The 13,336-nt window shown below is 32.9% G+C and overlaps 1 protein-coding gene across 3 annotated transcripts in view; it reads right to left on the reverse strand.

Moving 5' to 3' along the window:
• The window catches only part of EPHA6 (EPH receptor A6), a 959,072-nt gene that overhangs the window by 437,690 nt on the left and 508,046 nt on the right, over positions 1-13,336 (reverse strand). Inside the window, exon 6 of one of the 3 annotated variants that reach the window (XM_063661447.1) lies at positions 2,653-2,757. The exons of the other annotated variants lie outside the window; for them this stretch is intronic. Within the exon in view, the coding sequence (XP_063517517.1) occupies positions 2,717-2,757 (41 nt within the window). The 3' untranslated portion in view covers positions 2,653-2,716. Of the gene's footprint in view, positions 1-2,652; positions 2,758-13,336 lie in introns of those variants that run through there. 3 annotated transcript variants of the gene reach the window in all.

The following is a 13,336-nucleotide window of genomic DNA, read 5'->3' on the forward strand; positions in this document are numbered from 1 at the left end:
ATAAGCCTTAGTAATCTATTATTAAGCATAGTGACCACAGTTAATAATAACGTATATGTAAACATTGCTAAAATAATAGATTTTTAATATTCTCACTACAAAGGAAATAAGTTGGTGAGATGATGGATTTGTTACATATCACAACTAACTGGGAGTTTCTTCCTGAAATAAAATGTTGGTTTAACATTCAAAAATCAGAAATGCCAGGTTAGGATTCAAAAAGCAAAAAAAATGTGACCACAGAATATTAGAGAAAAAAAAATTTGTATAATTATATCAATATATGCAGAAAAAGAAACTGATAAAATCCCACTCCATTTATTTTAAAAAAACTATGCATAAGAGGAAACTTCTTCAATCCAATTCGATAAAGGATATGTATAAAATATGTATATAGATTGATTATCCCTTATCCAAAATGATTGGGACCAGAAGTGTTTTGGATTTCAGACGTCTTTAGATTTTGAAATATTTGCAGATACTTAACTGGTTGAGCATCCCTAATATGAAAAACCTGAAATCCAAAATATTCCAGCGCATTTTCTTTGAGGATTATGTTGGAACTCAAAAAGTTTTGAATTTTGGATTTTAGATTTTCAGATTAAAAATGCTCAACCTGTATCATACTTAATCGTGTTCTCCACTCCATTCAAATCAGGACTATAACATGGATGTCCACTATCACCACATCTGTTCTCTATTTTATTGGAGGTCCTAGTCGGTATAATAGGGCATGAAAATAATAAGGCATAAAATTAGAAAGGAAGATATACACCCATCTTTATTTGCAGATGGCATAATTGTGTACATGGGAAAAAATAAAAGGATTTTATACATTTTAGAATTTATAAATGAATCTAGTAAAGTTGAAGGATACAAGGTTCATGTACAAAAATCTGTTGTATTTCTATATGCTAGCAACAAAGAATTGGAAATGAAATAATGGAATCATTAGGTAGAAACAAATTAAATAAAAATGAGTGAGATCTCAACATGAAATATATAAAACATTGCTAAGAAAAATTACACTCTAAGTATACGCAGAAATAAACTATAGTAATTGGAAGACTAAATATTGTTGATATATTAATTCTCCCTAAATTGAGTTATAAATCTGGTGTATTCTCATTCAAAATTCTAGTGGGTGTTTCTTTTGTTGTTTTGTTTATTTTTGTTTTGTTTTGAACAATATATTTTGTTTTGTTTTGAAAATCTTACTCTAAGACAAATAAAAAATTGTAAAGGACTTGGAATAGCCAAACAGATCTCGAAAAGAAGAACCAAGATTGTAGAAATATTCCTTTGGATTTCAAGACTTATAATAAAGTCACAGTAATAAAGTCAGTGTGGTATTGAATGAAGAAAGATAAAGGAATCAGTGGAATACAACAGATTCTAAATACAATCCAGTCATTTGAATTTTTAAATTTCTTTGAAGTTGCTAATGTAATTCAAAAAGGGAAAGAAAAGGTATATGGTGCTGGAGCAACTTGATATCTGCATACAAAAAACAAATCAAAATATTGACCCAGAGCAAACGTGTGTGTGTGTGTGTGTGTGTGTGTGTGTGTGAAAGCGTAATCCAAATGATGATTTGGTTCAGAGTGCAAGAGGCTGTGTATGGTCAAGCCTTTAGAGAGATTAGGTCAGCCAGAGACAATAGCTAGAGCTTGAGGAACTACAAACAAGGTTAGAGAGGGAACGTAACAGGATAATGACAGAACTTCAAAGATGTATTTGAACTTTTGCTTGGATTCATCCATTTTAACACCTTTATCCAAGAGAAGTGTTTTAGGTTGCGAGAGTTCCTGTCTTCAAGAAGTAGACTTTATGTACCGTCAATACTTCCATGTTTCAGCATGGAGAAGAGAAATAGAGGAAATATTTTTCAAGTTTTGGCACTTCAGCATCCAGACTTGCAAAAAACGCTAACTTACCAGAATTGGGAAGGCAGCTAGTTCCATGGCACCTAATACCACCTCTCCTTCTATGTTACTCATCAGGTTGATCAAGCTGTCTCCAGGTGGGAAAGGATAGCTAGGCACCTACCGTTTGTGTGTTAGGAAGTGGATACTTTACAAGAAAGATATCAGGGTTAGCTGTACATAGAACATGGATTTTTGTAATCTTCATTGTACCATACAAATGAATCTCAAAGAGTTTGGCAGATTCATTGCTTAAGCTATTTCAAGGAATAACAAACAGTTAATATTTATGGAATAACTTATATATTTAAAACACTTAATGGACACTTTAGATGCCAATAATTTAAGTTATAATCTAGTTGAGAGAGGATCCATTAAAAATTCATCTGAGGATCAGCACTTGTTGAGGACTTACTATGTTTAAGCTGGAAGAGTATGTCAATGCTTTTTCTCTCATTTGAGATAACTGACTTCAAATTTACCACCACTAGCAGTAACAACCAAGGTAGTGTGACCAGACTCTTTTTGTGCCTATAATCATATTTTTGAGTATCAATTTTGAGGGCAATAATGAAGATCAAAATCATACATGTTGTTCTCAAATTCCCCACAGGTGAAAATCAATCATGCTTACATTGAGCTTCCCCATTATTCAAGACTCAGGTATACTTCATGAAATTCATCTTCATCTTAGTCTCTTTCCCAAATATTTTAGTGGTTCTCAGTGGTCCGTAGAGGCTTGCCTTTTCCAGATTGAAAGGGCTTTTCCTTTTCAAGTTGATGTGTGTTCATTAATGTCTTTCACAACACTCATTGCCTGCCAGCAAATCCACTGTAAGAAAGTATTTCTTTTATTGAATAAACTTATTTGAGCTGGGTTTTTCTGACATTTGCAATACAAACACTTCTAACCAATATCGTATTGAAAATGTAGAAAGAGATAGAGTTCTCAGAGAGGAGTGGTGGGGGTGGGAGTGAGGGATAAAGATTTTGGCTTTATTTTGAAAAAAGCCACTGAAGTCTTTCAACCAGAAGAGTTATATAATCAACCTGTTTTTTTAAAGATTTATTAATGAATCTTTAGGATAAATAATAGTGTTCACAGATGTATTTGTGAAACTTCACAATATTATTGTTACTTATTATTTGATAATTCAAAGTTATTATAAAGTAGTTCAATGACTTATAGTGGTTACTGTAAATAGTTAAATCAATGACTTTGAAAAATGCTCATCTTTTAATTTTGTTTTATTGTTTATAAATTACAAAGGTGGTTACTAAAAACATTTTGTTTGTTCATCATAAATTTTATTAGACATTTTCCCCAGGGTCTCATTCGGTCAAAATGTATTTGCTGATTATACTTTTTTCTGAGTACTTACACTGAGTATTACAGAAATTATACTAAAACGTATCTTCTAATTAGTGGAGTAGCTTAGGGAATAAAGAAATAAAAAAGATAATTAAAGATGTAAGAAGTACTTAAATATGTTACCAGTAAACTACCAATTTTTAAATTAATTCTGTAACTATTATCAGTATATAGTTAACTTAAATATTTGATTTCTGTTATAAAAATATTTTCTAAGTATAATAAGCCATTTTCATATTAGAGTTTTATACTTCCTCATTTATATTTAAATACTTAACACATATTACTAAATAGTTGGTATTTAGTTTTGGAGGTATCCAATTATTTTAATGTCTATTACTAAATTTGAATCGTTAACAATTTCTTGTACAATATTGTACCAATTAAACGATTGGGAAACTAAGAATGCCTTGCCCTAGTTTTAATGGACAAGTAAACAGTAAATTGTCTAGTGTTCTTTCCAATAAATTAAGACAGTGTTGGGGGAAAATAACTTTAAATGTTATTTTTATGTGTCTAGAACACATAAAATAGTCAGACTGTGTTAGAAGTAATATTAAAAATTGTTTTACAATACATTTTATAAGTTAACTAAAATTTTACATCTTGCTTTCTTTATAATTTCTGAACTGAATTTAGAAAGCATATACAAAATAAAGACCACACCCATAAATCAATCATTCAAGGATATGTTGTCTTTGTTATTATGCAGTGGTTTTGTTTTTAATTCTCCTGTAGAAAATAACAAAAGCAAAACATCAAAAGGATAAGTGAGATATACTTTTATATAGTGATTTAAACTCACACATGCTGTGATTTATTTCACTGAAAGTTATGTCTGACCTCATGGGTCTGAAGGAGTCAAAGTACTGTGGTTTACAGTTCAGTTCAGATTAAGAATTATTCATTGAGTGCACATGATGTGCCATACTCGGGTAGAATGTAGTGCTCAAATAATGAATAATTGCTATGTATAACTTACTAATATTACAGTAGGTTTGTTAGACATTCAAACTACCAGTGATAAAATAGTGAAATAAATTCTGTAGCAGAGGTTAGTGTATGAAGTTTCTGTTGCAGAGTACAGAGAGGGGGTATTCATTTTATTTTTCTGTGTGGAACAATGAAGATATCACAGATGTTAAACTTCAGTTGGATTTTTGAAAGATAATTAGGAGTTAATAGAGGGATAAGATGGTGAAAGAAATTCTGCACAAAGAGAACAGATAGGTGAACTGGCAACAACAGCATAGTGCTAGAAGTAGCTACAAATTTACTCGGTATTACTAATTTGTAAAGTAGAAGGAATGGAAGAACATTAGGATTTGTCTACAGAGATAGAAAGGCAAGATTTCAGAGAAACTTGCTTGCTATGTTGAGTACTCCAATCTTTCTTTTATAGGTGGTGGGTTCCCCACGGAGAGATTTTAAAGAATATGATTACAGGATTATAATTTCACCTAGGCAGTTTGGGGAGAGATGAGTTTGAGGGGAGTAACAATGGAAAATGGGATTATAGCTGATTACTATAATCATACAGATGAGAAATAATCATGGCTTGAGTTAAAGAAATGAGTGGAATTAGAAAAGGGAAAGGCAGGGACATAATTTAAAACACAATTTGTAAAATTATCAAGAGGTGAAGACTGATGAGTTTTTAGAAGCATGAATGAATATAAGGAGTTAAAGATAGATCCCAGGTTGAGGGCTGTGTGTATAGTATTGACAGCAACACAGAAAAAGGATATGAAAGGAACAAAAAAAAAAAGGTTGGTGGGAGAGGAAAAGAGAATATCTTGAGTCAAATTTTGGAAATGCTGAGTTTATGTTGTCTATGATAAATATAGATTAGCATGTGCAGTTGAAAAATCTCAGTTTGCAACTTGGTAGAGAGAGATAGTTTGAAATGTAGAATAAAATAATTAGTGAAATTAGTAAAATTTTACAGATGTAAAATTCAAGCATGCCTTTTAACACTACCCATGTGGTATATATAAATATATTTTTTTGCCTGAAACACACAGACTATATTTTCAAATGAAACAAAATTATTGAAGATATGGAGAGTCATCTTAAATACAGAAAAAGTGCCATAAATCTGATTCTAAGAGTAGATATCACCTTTAAAGAAAAAAAAAAAGGCAAGAAAATGTAAAGACAAAACTAGTATTTCCTGGCATCTCCAAACTAAAACTAAAACATGTATCTCAGTTCTGTCAGAGCTCATATGACAGCTGAGATAAGTACAGGTAAATTTATGTATTATATTCTGATGGGGAATCTGACATGTACAACACACGATAAAAATAGCCCAATGACACATTCTCATTATCGTTGTCTTCCTCATAGTTAATACTATGACCCTCTGAGGCACGTTCAGGTTACATTTGTGCACAGTGCTTTTACAGGCCACTTACTAGTGAAGAGATTAGAATTTGAATCTGGGGCATCTGACCCCAGCTCTATTGTATGGAATTTCATGAATTGAGACCTCTTGAAGTCCCTGAAGTTTAAATTGACTTATCTCTAGAAGAGTGGGCGGGGCTGAGGAAAATGGCATCCAAACTGGTAGTGAAAAGATGTGCAGAAGCCATAGGTCCTTAAATAACTAGATATAACCAGATATTTCTAAAATAAAATGCATTGTTAGGAATATGCAGAGAAAGAGTTAATTAGATGAGCTCGGCTGCTAGAATAAATTTATAAGAAATACTTCATAGCTCAATTTGATGTTAGATTAGGCAACCGTCACCAACATTTTATTTACAAAATACACGGAGGGAAATGAAATCAATACATAAGGTAACAGCAAAATTTGACCTCAAAGCTTAAGGATAAGGCTTCTCTAAAATGTAAAAAAAAAAAAAAAAAAAAGTAGGTGACAAATGAGTAATTTGTGGAAATAAACTACTTCAAAAAAAATTTTTTTTTATATAGCTGGTAGGCTGTATTTTAGGGGGATGCCCACATTCCAAAAGGTAGTTCCTAGAGCTCAGGATATGAATGTGCCTAGTCCTATAAACCAATTCCTAGTATGCGATATTTGAATTTTTAATAGTAATATATTGAAAGGAACAGAAACTACTGTGAGAAACTTCCCTCTTGTTTCCTGTACATCCAGCATTTTAGGTTGTGTTTCCTGAGAAGCAGATACCTAGACGACGATTCTTGCTTCTGTGGTTCACTGGGAGGGACCCTGCAAAGGCATGGGAAAGTAAGAGGAAGGGGAAGGAAAGCAGAACAGGGTGTGTTAGAGACCACTGACTGCTGAGGTTAGGAAGCTGGGGATGCTTTCCTCGCACTTCCATTTCTCTCTGCTGGGGTCTTCCCAGAGTGCTAATGCCCTAGTACTTGTAGTGTGCCTTAAGGGCAGGCCTGGAAAGAAAACCCTCAAGCGGAGAATGCTCAGGTAATTTCAATAGATAACAAGAACACTATTAAAAAAAAAAAAAAAAAAAAAAAAGGGAGGGCCCTGACATAGTTGATTACATTGTTTCCCCTCTTCAAACAATGCACTGATAATTTATATAAATGTGTTTGACTGTCTTTCTGTATGTATTCTTCCTACACGATAGAGGAATAGGTACCAACCTATGACGTTGGTATCAATTCACATTGTCATCAGCAATGCATGGATGTCTATTTCCCTTGATTCTTAAAACCTTTTCAGATTTTAGGGAAATTTTAGCCTTTTTATTTTCTGAGTCTCATATATGTCATTGTATATCCATATATTCCCTTATACCTATATCATCTATATTTTAGTTTATCTTTGCCCTTAAACTTTGTTTGTGTTGGCTTATGTAAAATTTAAAATATTTTCCCTTTATTTCTTAAGGCAATTTTATAGTTTTATTTTCTGAAAATTTTAAAATTTAATTTAATTTAATTTTAAGTTCTGGGATACATGTGCAGGATGTGTAGATTTGTTACATAGGTAAATGTATGCCCTGATGGTTTACTGTACCTATCAACCCATCACTTAGGTATTAAACCCCACATGCATTAGCTATTTATTTCAATGCTCTCGCTCCCCCCATCCCCACCGACAGGCCCAGTGTGTGTTGTTCCCCTCCCTGTGTCCATGTGCTCTCATCGTTCAGTTCCCACTTATAAGCGAGAACATGTAGTATTTGGTTTTCTGTTGTTGTGTTAGTTTGCTGAGGATAAAGGCTTCCAGCTCCATCTATGTCCTTGGAAAGGACATGGTATCATTCCTTTTTACGGCTGCATAGTATTCCATGGTGTATACGTACCACATTTTCTTTATCCAGTCTATCATTGATGGGCATTTGGGTTGATTTTATGTCACTGCTATTGTGAATAGTGCTGTAATGAACATACATGTGCATGTATCTTTATAATAGAATAATTTATATTCCTTTGGATATATATCCAGTAATGGGATTGCTGGGTCAAGTAGTATTTCTGGTTCTAGGTCTTTGAGGAATTGCCACAATAGTTGAACTAATTTACATTCCTACCAACAGTATAAAACTCTTCCTATTTCTCCACAGCCTCACCAGCATGTTTTTTTCTTGACTTTTTAATAATCACCATGCTGACTGGCATGAGATGGTATCTCATTGTGGTTTTGATTTGAATTTCTCTAATGATCAGTGATGTTGAGCTTTTATTCAGATGTTTGTTGGCCAGATAAATGTCTTCTTTTGAGAAGTATCTGTTCATGTCTTTTGCCCAATTTTAATGGGGTTGTTTTTTTCTTTTAAATTTGTTTAAGTTCCTTTTAGATTCTAAATATTAGAACTTTGTCAGATGGATAGATTGCAAACATTTTCTCCCATTCTATAGCCTGTCTGTTCACTCTGATGATAGTTTCTTTTTCTGTGCAGAAGCTCTTTAGTTTAATTGGACCCCACTTGTCAATTTTTGCTTTTGTTGCAATTGCTTTTGATGTTTCTGTCATGAAATCTTTGCCTGTGCTTATGTCCTGAATGGTATTGCCTACATTTTCTTCTATGGCTTTTTTGGGTTTTACATTTAAGTCTTTAATCCATCTTGAGTTAATTTTTGTATAAGGCATGAGGAAGGGGTCCAGTTTCAATTTTCTCCATATTGATAGCCAGTTTTCCCAGCACCATTTATTAAATAGGGAATCCTTTCCCCATTGCTTCTTTTTGTCAGGTTTGTCAAAGATCAGATGGCTATAGATGTGTGGTCTTATTTCTGAGATCTCTATTCTGTTCCATTGGTTTTTTGTTTTTGTACCAGTACCATGCTGTTCTGGTTACTGTAGCCTGGTAGTATAGTTTGAAGTTGGAAAGCGTGACGCCTCCAGCTTTCTTCTTTTGCTTAGGATTTTCTTGGCTATATGAGCTCTTTTTTGGTTCCATATGAATTTTAAAGTAGTTTACCTAATTTTGTGAAGAACATCAATGGTAATTTAATGGGAATAGTATTGCCCCTTTCCTTGAAAACTGGCACAAGACAAGGATGTCCTTTCTCACTACTCTTATTCAATACAGTATTGGAAGTTCTGGCTGGAGCAATCAGGCAAGATAAAGAAATAAAGGGTATTCAAATAAGAAGAGAGGAAGTCAAATTGTCTCTGTTTGCAGATGACATTATCCTATGTCTAGAAATCCCCATTGTCTCAGCCCAAAAGCTCCTTAAGCTGATAAGAAACTTCAGCAAAGTCTCAGGATACAAAATCAATGTGGAAAAATCACAAGCATTTCTATACACCAACAATAGACAAGCAGCGAGCCAAATCATAAATGAACTCCCATTCACAACTGCTACAAAGACAGTAAAATACCTAGGAATACAGCTAACAAGGGAAGTGAAGGGCCTCTTCAAGAAGACCTATAAATCACTGCTCAAGGAAATAAGAGAGGACATAAACAAATGCAAAAACATTCCATGCTCATGGATAGGAAGAGTCAATATCGTAAAAATCGCCTTATATTTTCTGAAAATTTTAAACCCTGATTTATTTGTAATTTTGTCTGGGAAAAGCTGTGTCTTATGAATCCAAATTTATTTTTTTAATGGTTCCCCAGTTACCACAATATATAAAATAACTCATCTTTCATTCAATAAATTGAAAGGTCACCTTTTTCATACCTGAAATTCTCATATATATTAGCCCTGTTTTAAATTATTTCTGTGTTTCTTTCTGTAATCTTTCTATTTCTCTGTGCTGGTACCGACAAATATTTTGTTACCAGAAAGGTGCTACCAGCATTCCAAGGTGTTCAGCTTGCAGACAGCCTATTGTAGGACTTCTCAACCTCCATAATTGTGTAAGCCAAGTTCCCTAATTAATTCATAAATTCTCTCTCCTCTTGCTTGCTCTCGCTCTCCTGTTCATTATGTCTGGAAAACTCTGACTAATATACTATTTAATATCTTGTTTGAATTTCTCTATTATGTACTTAGTAACTGAAATGCTGAGTTTTTCCTTGAATCTTTCCCTTCTCAAAATTCTTTTAGCCTATTTTTTTTGTCCTTATATTATTCCAGAGAGATTTCACATTTTTGTCATATTTTAAATAATGTTTGCTTTGGATTTGGATTAAGATTGCATTAAGACTCTATATTTATAATATGTATCTTTCCAACATCAAAATCATTGAAATTATCTTTTTATAACTGTTTCAGTATGAAATGATTCTACTTTTTAGAGTTATCTAACACTTTTTAAAATTAGAAGAGTTTTCTTTAGTGTTTTGCAGGTAATTTCACTAATAATTAAATCTCTCTCTCTTCTCTTCATTCCTTGGTTTCATTACTTGAGTGAATATTCCATTTACCTCAACATTAAGTTATATGGAAGTCATTATTTTTATCACATAAAAATAACAACTTATTGCCTTATTCCTAGAAAAGTTGACTATATAAATTTGGTCATATAGCAGAAAAAAGCTATACTGAGTGAATTGCTTAATTTTTCTAACTGCATAGTATAATTTATACCAAAATGAGAAATATTTCCATTGAATATAGAAAATTCTAGAATATTACAATTAAGGAATTATCCTTTTTTCAGTGGGAAAGATAAAATATTATCTGAAAATAAGGTAATAGGTCTTGCTGTGCCTTTAACTTTCCAGGCAAAGATCAAACTGTCTACCAACCAGAAATATTAGAGAGGTAAACAGTGTTATTGCATTTCCAACAATTTATTTTTTAAATGTTTGCACTTATCATTAATGTAATAAGCCACCTGATATGGTGTTTTCCTATGCAAAGACAATATATACCACTTAAGGGTATATATTGTCACAGTCACTTTTGACTGTGACCAAAAAAACAATAATAATAATAAATTAAAAAAAAAAAACACCTGAGGTTAAAAGTATCATTGCCTAACAAAATCTCTGTGTAATGACATCAGGCTTTAGGAAAATCTCTATGGACAAAAATAATATACAGTGGTTTAGGAACAAGTTTTACTCTTTATTTTTAGTATTTTATTATGACAAGAGCCGTTCATTTTCCTACTTTCAAACTACTTTGTGCAGAATAAAACAGATTTAAAAATAAAACCATCATACTAAATTCTCTTTTTGCCTAAAGAATAATTAAATTGTATATGCAATTGAGAAAAACAGCCCAAATTATCAATAGTCCTTATTCTGAAACACTGTAGACAAAGGGAATATGATTTTAACTTGGCAGAAGTTTGATGCATGTGAGGTCAACAACCACATCAAATTTCAACATAAACGTGAAAGCAAGAAATGTAGTCAACAATTTCCTTTTAAAGTACATTAACTGGCAAACAGAAGTCAAAATTGGTAGTAAAAGAGTACTATGCATATGCAAGTTACTAGATATTCATTGCTACCACAAGCCTTTATTATACATTCTAAGCCCTTTCTCTGCTAGGTGATGTGGCTTCAAATATGATTAAAATAAGCTATGTGTTGCTCAATATACAGGTGAGTGATCTATAAGTATTATAGAAAAAAACAGATTCATAATTAAACATTAATCAAAATCAAAATGTAGCATTTATTTTGGCCAGTGTTTTTAAGTGAACTAGTTAATAGTCTAAATAAAGATATTCATATAAAAGCTTTAATTTAATTAATATTTGTTGGTCATGTCCTGAGTAGCAAGGAGAAATATGTGAGAAAACTGCCAGATTATGGCACAGCATAAGAGCACTGGATCAAATGGCTAACAGAATAGTCTAGGAGCCTGATGGTCTGGGTTTGAAACCTGGTTCCAATACTTACAAGCTGTTTGAACATGATGGACAAGCTATTTATTCTTTATCTGCTTCAATTTCCTTATCACTAATTTGGGAAAAATAATTATTTCATAGTTCTATTGTGAGAATAAATGAGTCTATATTGGTAAACCAATTTGAGTACGACCTGATACATAGTAAGAACTACGTGTTTGTTAAATGAATTGAATAATATTAAATAGGTAAAAAGGATCAAAGAGGTAATACTTAAATCTGCTTAGTCAGCATGCTGAATTCATAGTGATCCTTCAGTAAATTCTAGAAGACAATTTGACAAATAGCAGGGAAAAACATTCTGGATTGTGGAATAAGTAGAGAAAATAGAAAATATTTGAAGTCAAAATGTGTTTCCTACCTAGCATTTCTCATTCTCTCTTTTTTAAATACCCTGCCAAGATCAGATAAACTCAAAGTAATGGGAGAAGATACACAAGTGATCATTGCCAGGACTGAAGGCTGTTCCTAGGACTACTATTTGGATCAACAGAAGCTGGAAATGAGAATATCAAGGGCTGGGCAGATAGTTTCACTCACGGGCATTGATCAGGATGGCTGGAGGTCACCTGCTGCAAGAAGCACTGTGTTTTCTGTGCAGCTTAATGAGAGGGAGCATATCATTTCAGGATTCTCACAGGATGCAGTGCTACTGAGAATCTCATGAGGCAAATCCTAAATGCCAGGATGAATTTGCAGAGATAGAACTACTACTTTTTTTTTTAATTTCCTTTTGTTATGGCTTGAACGTATAAGGTCATGCTTCAAGCCTGGTATCCTATAGCTCTCAATTCTAAACTAGTTCCAAGTGTATTGGACTTCTTGCCCTGACCCCTGTCCCTTTGACAGGCCAGGTGAATCCAAATATGCCCGAGTGCATCTCACAGAATACGTCTGATTCTGGGATGGGACTAGAGGTCTCCTGGTATTTAGAACTGCAAAATAAGGTAGCAAAAACTCTAGTCATATGCCTACCATTTATTTGACATATCATCACAAACATGTCCATAATTTACCAAGGTTGATCCACTGCCTACTACATTTGTGTGTGAAAATGTGTCACGTTTTGTGGATAAAGTGAAAATAATTATCTGTATGGTGCACTTTGAGTGACTGGGGTGGGGTATGAGCACTGTCTTACACAAAAGTCAAGAATAATATCTGACAAAGATGCTGTCCTTTATCTTGGATACCAACAGATGTTCTTGTCTTCATTCAAAATTACAATTATCATTGAAGTGCACAGTGGCTTTTAATTGAGACAGATAAAATGTAACTTCAAGTACTGAAGTAATTTTTTTTTACTGTTTTTAAGACAACTGAAGATCTGAGGAATTCTTGGCATGACTTTTCTCCATTCAGTTTGGATTTTTGTGATAAAAGGCGATTATAATAAAGAGAATGGTAAAGGAAAATATCTAACATGGAACTTATACCTAATCTTCTTGAAAGGTATGGACACTTGTTAATCTTTAATTTCAACTCTTGAGATTTCATCTGATTTGAAATATACCTTTGAACATTCAGAGTATAAAATGTTTCATATGTGGTGAAGGAATCCTAATTTTCCTATTATACTGGAAGAATGAAACAGGTGGCAAATAAATTAAACAATGGTATGCAATCTATTATTCAGTAGGTTCAGTTAAACCACCCTATTCTCTAAAGGCCATGCATTCCTTGTGAAATATGTTGAATTAAAGGTTTCCTTACCAACTGAGGCACAACCTAAGAAAAGTTAATTTACAATTTTTATTCTGGGTTTCAAGGAACTTACATATGATTTGTCAATTTATAAGAAGAAAACAAATTCCCTGAAATACA

Source organism: Pongo pygmaeus, chromosome 2, assembly GCF_028885625.2.
Source record: "Pongo pygmaeus isolate AG05252 chromosome 2, NHGRI_mPonPyg2-v2.0_pri, whole genome shotgun sequence".
Taxonomy (NCBI): domain Eukaryota; kingdom Metazoa; phylum Chordata; class Mammalia; order Primates; family Hominidae; genus Pongo; species Pongo pygmaeus.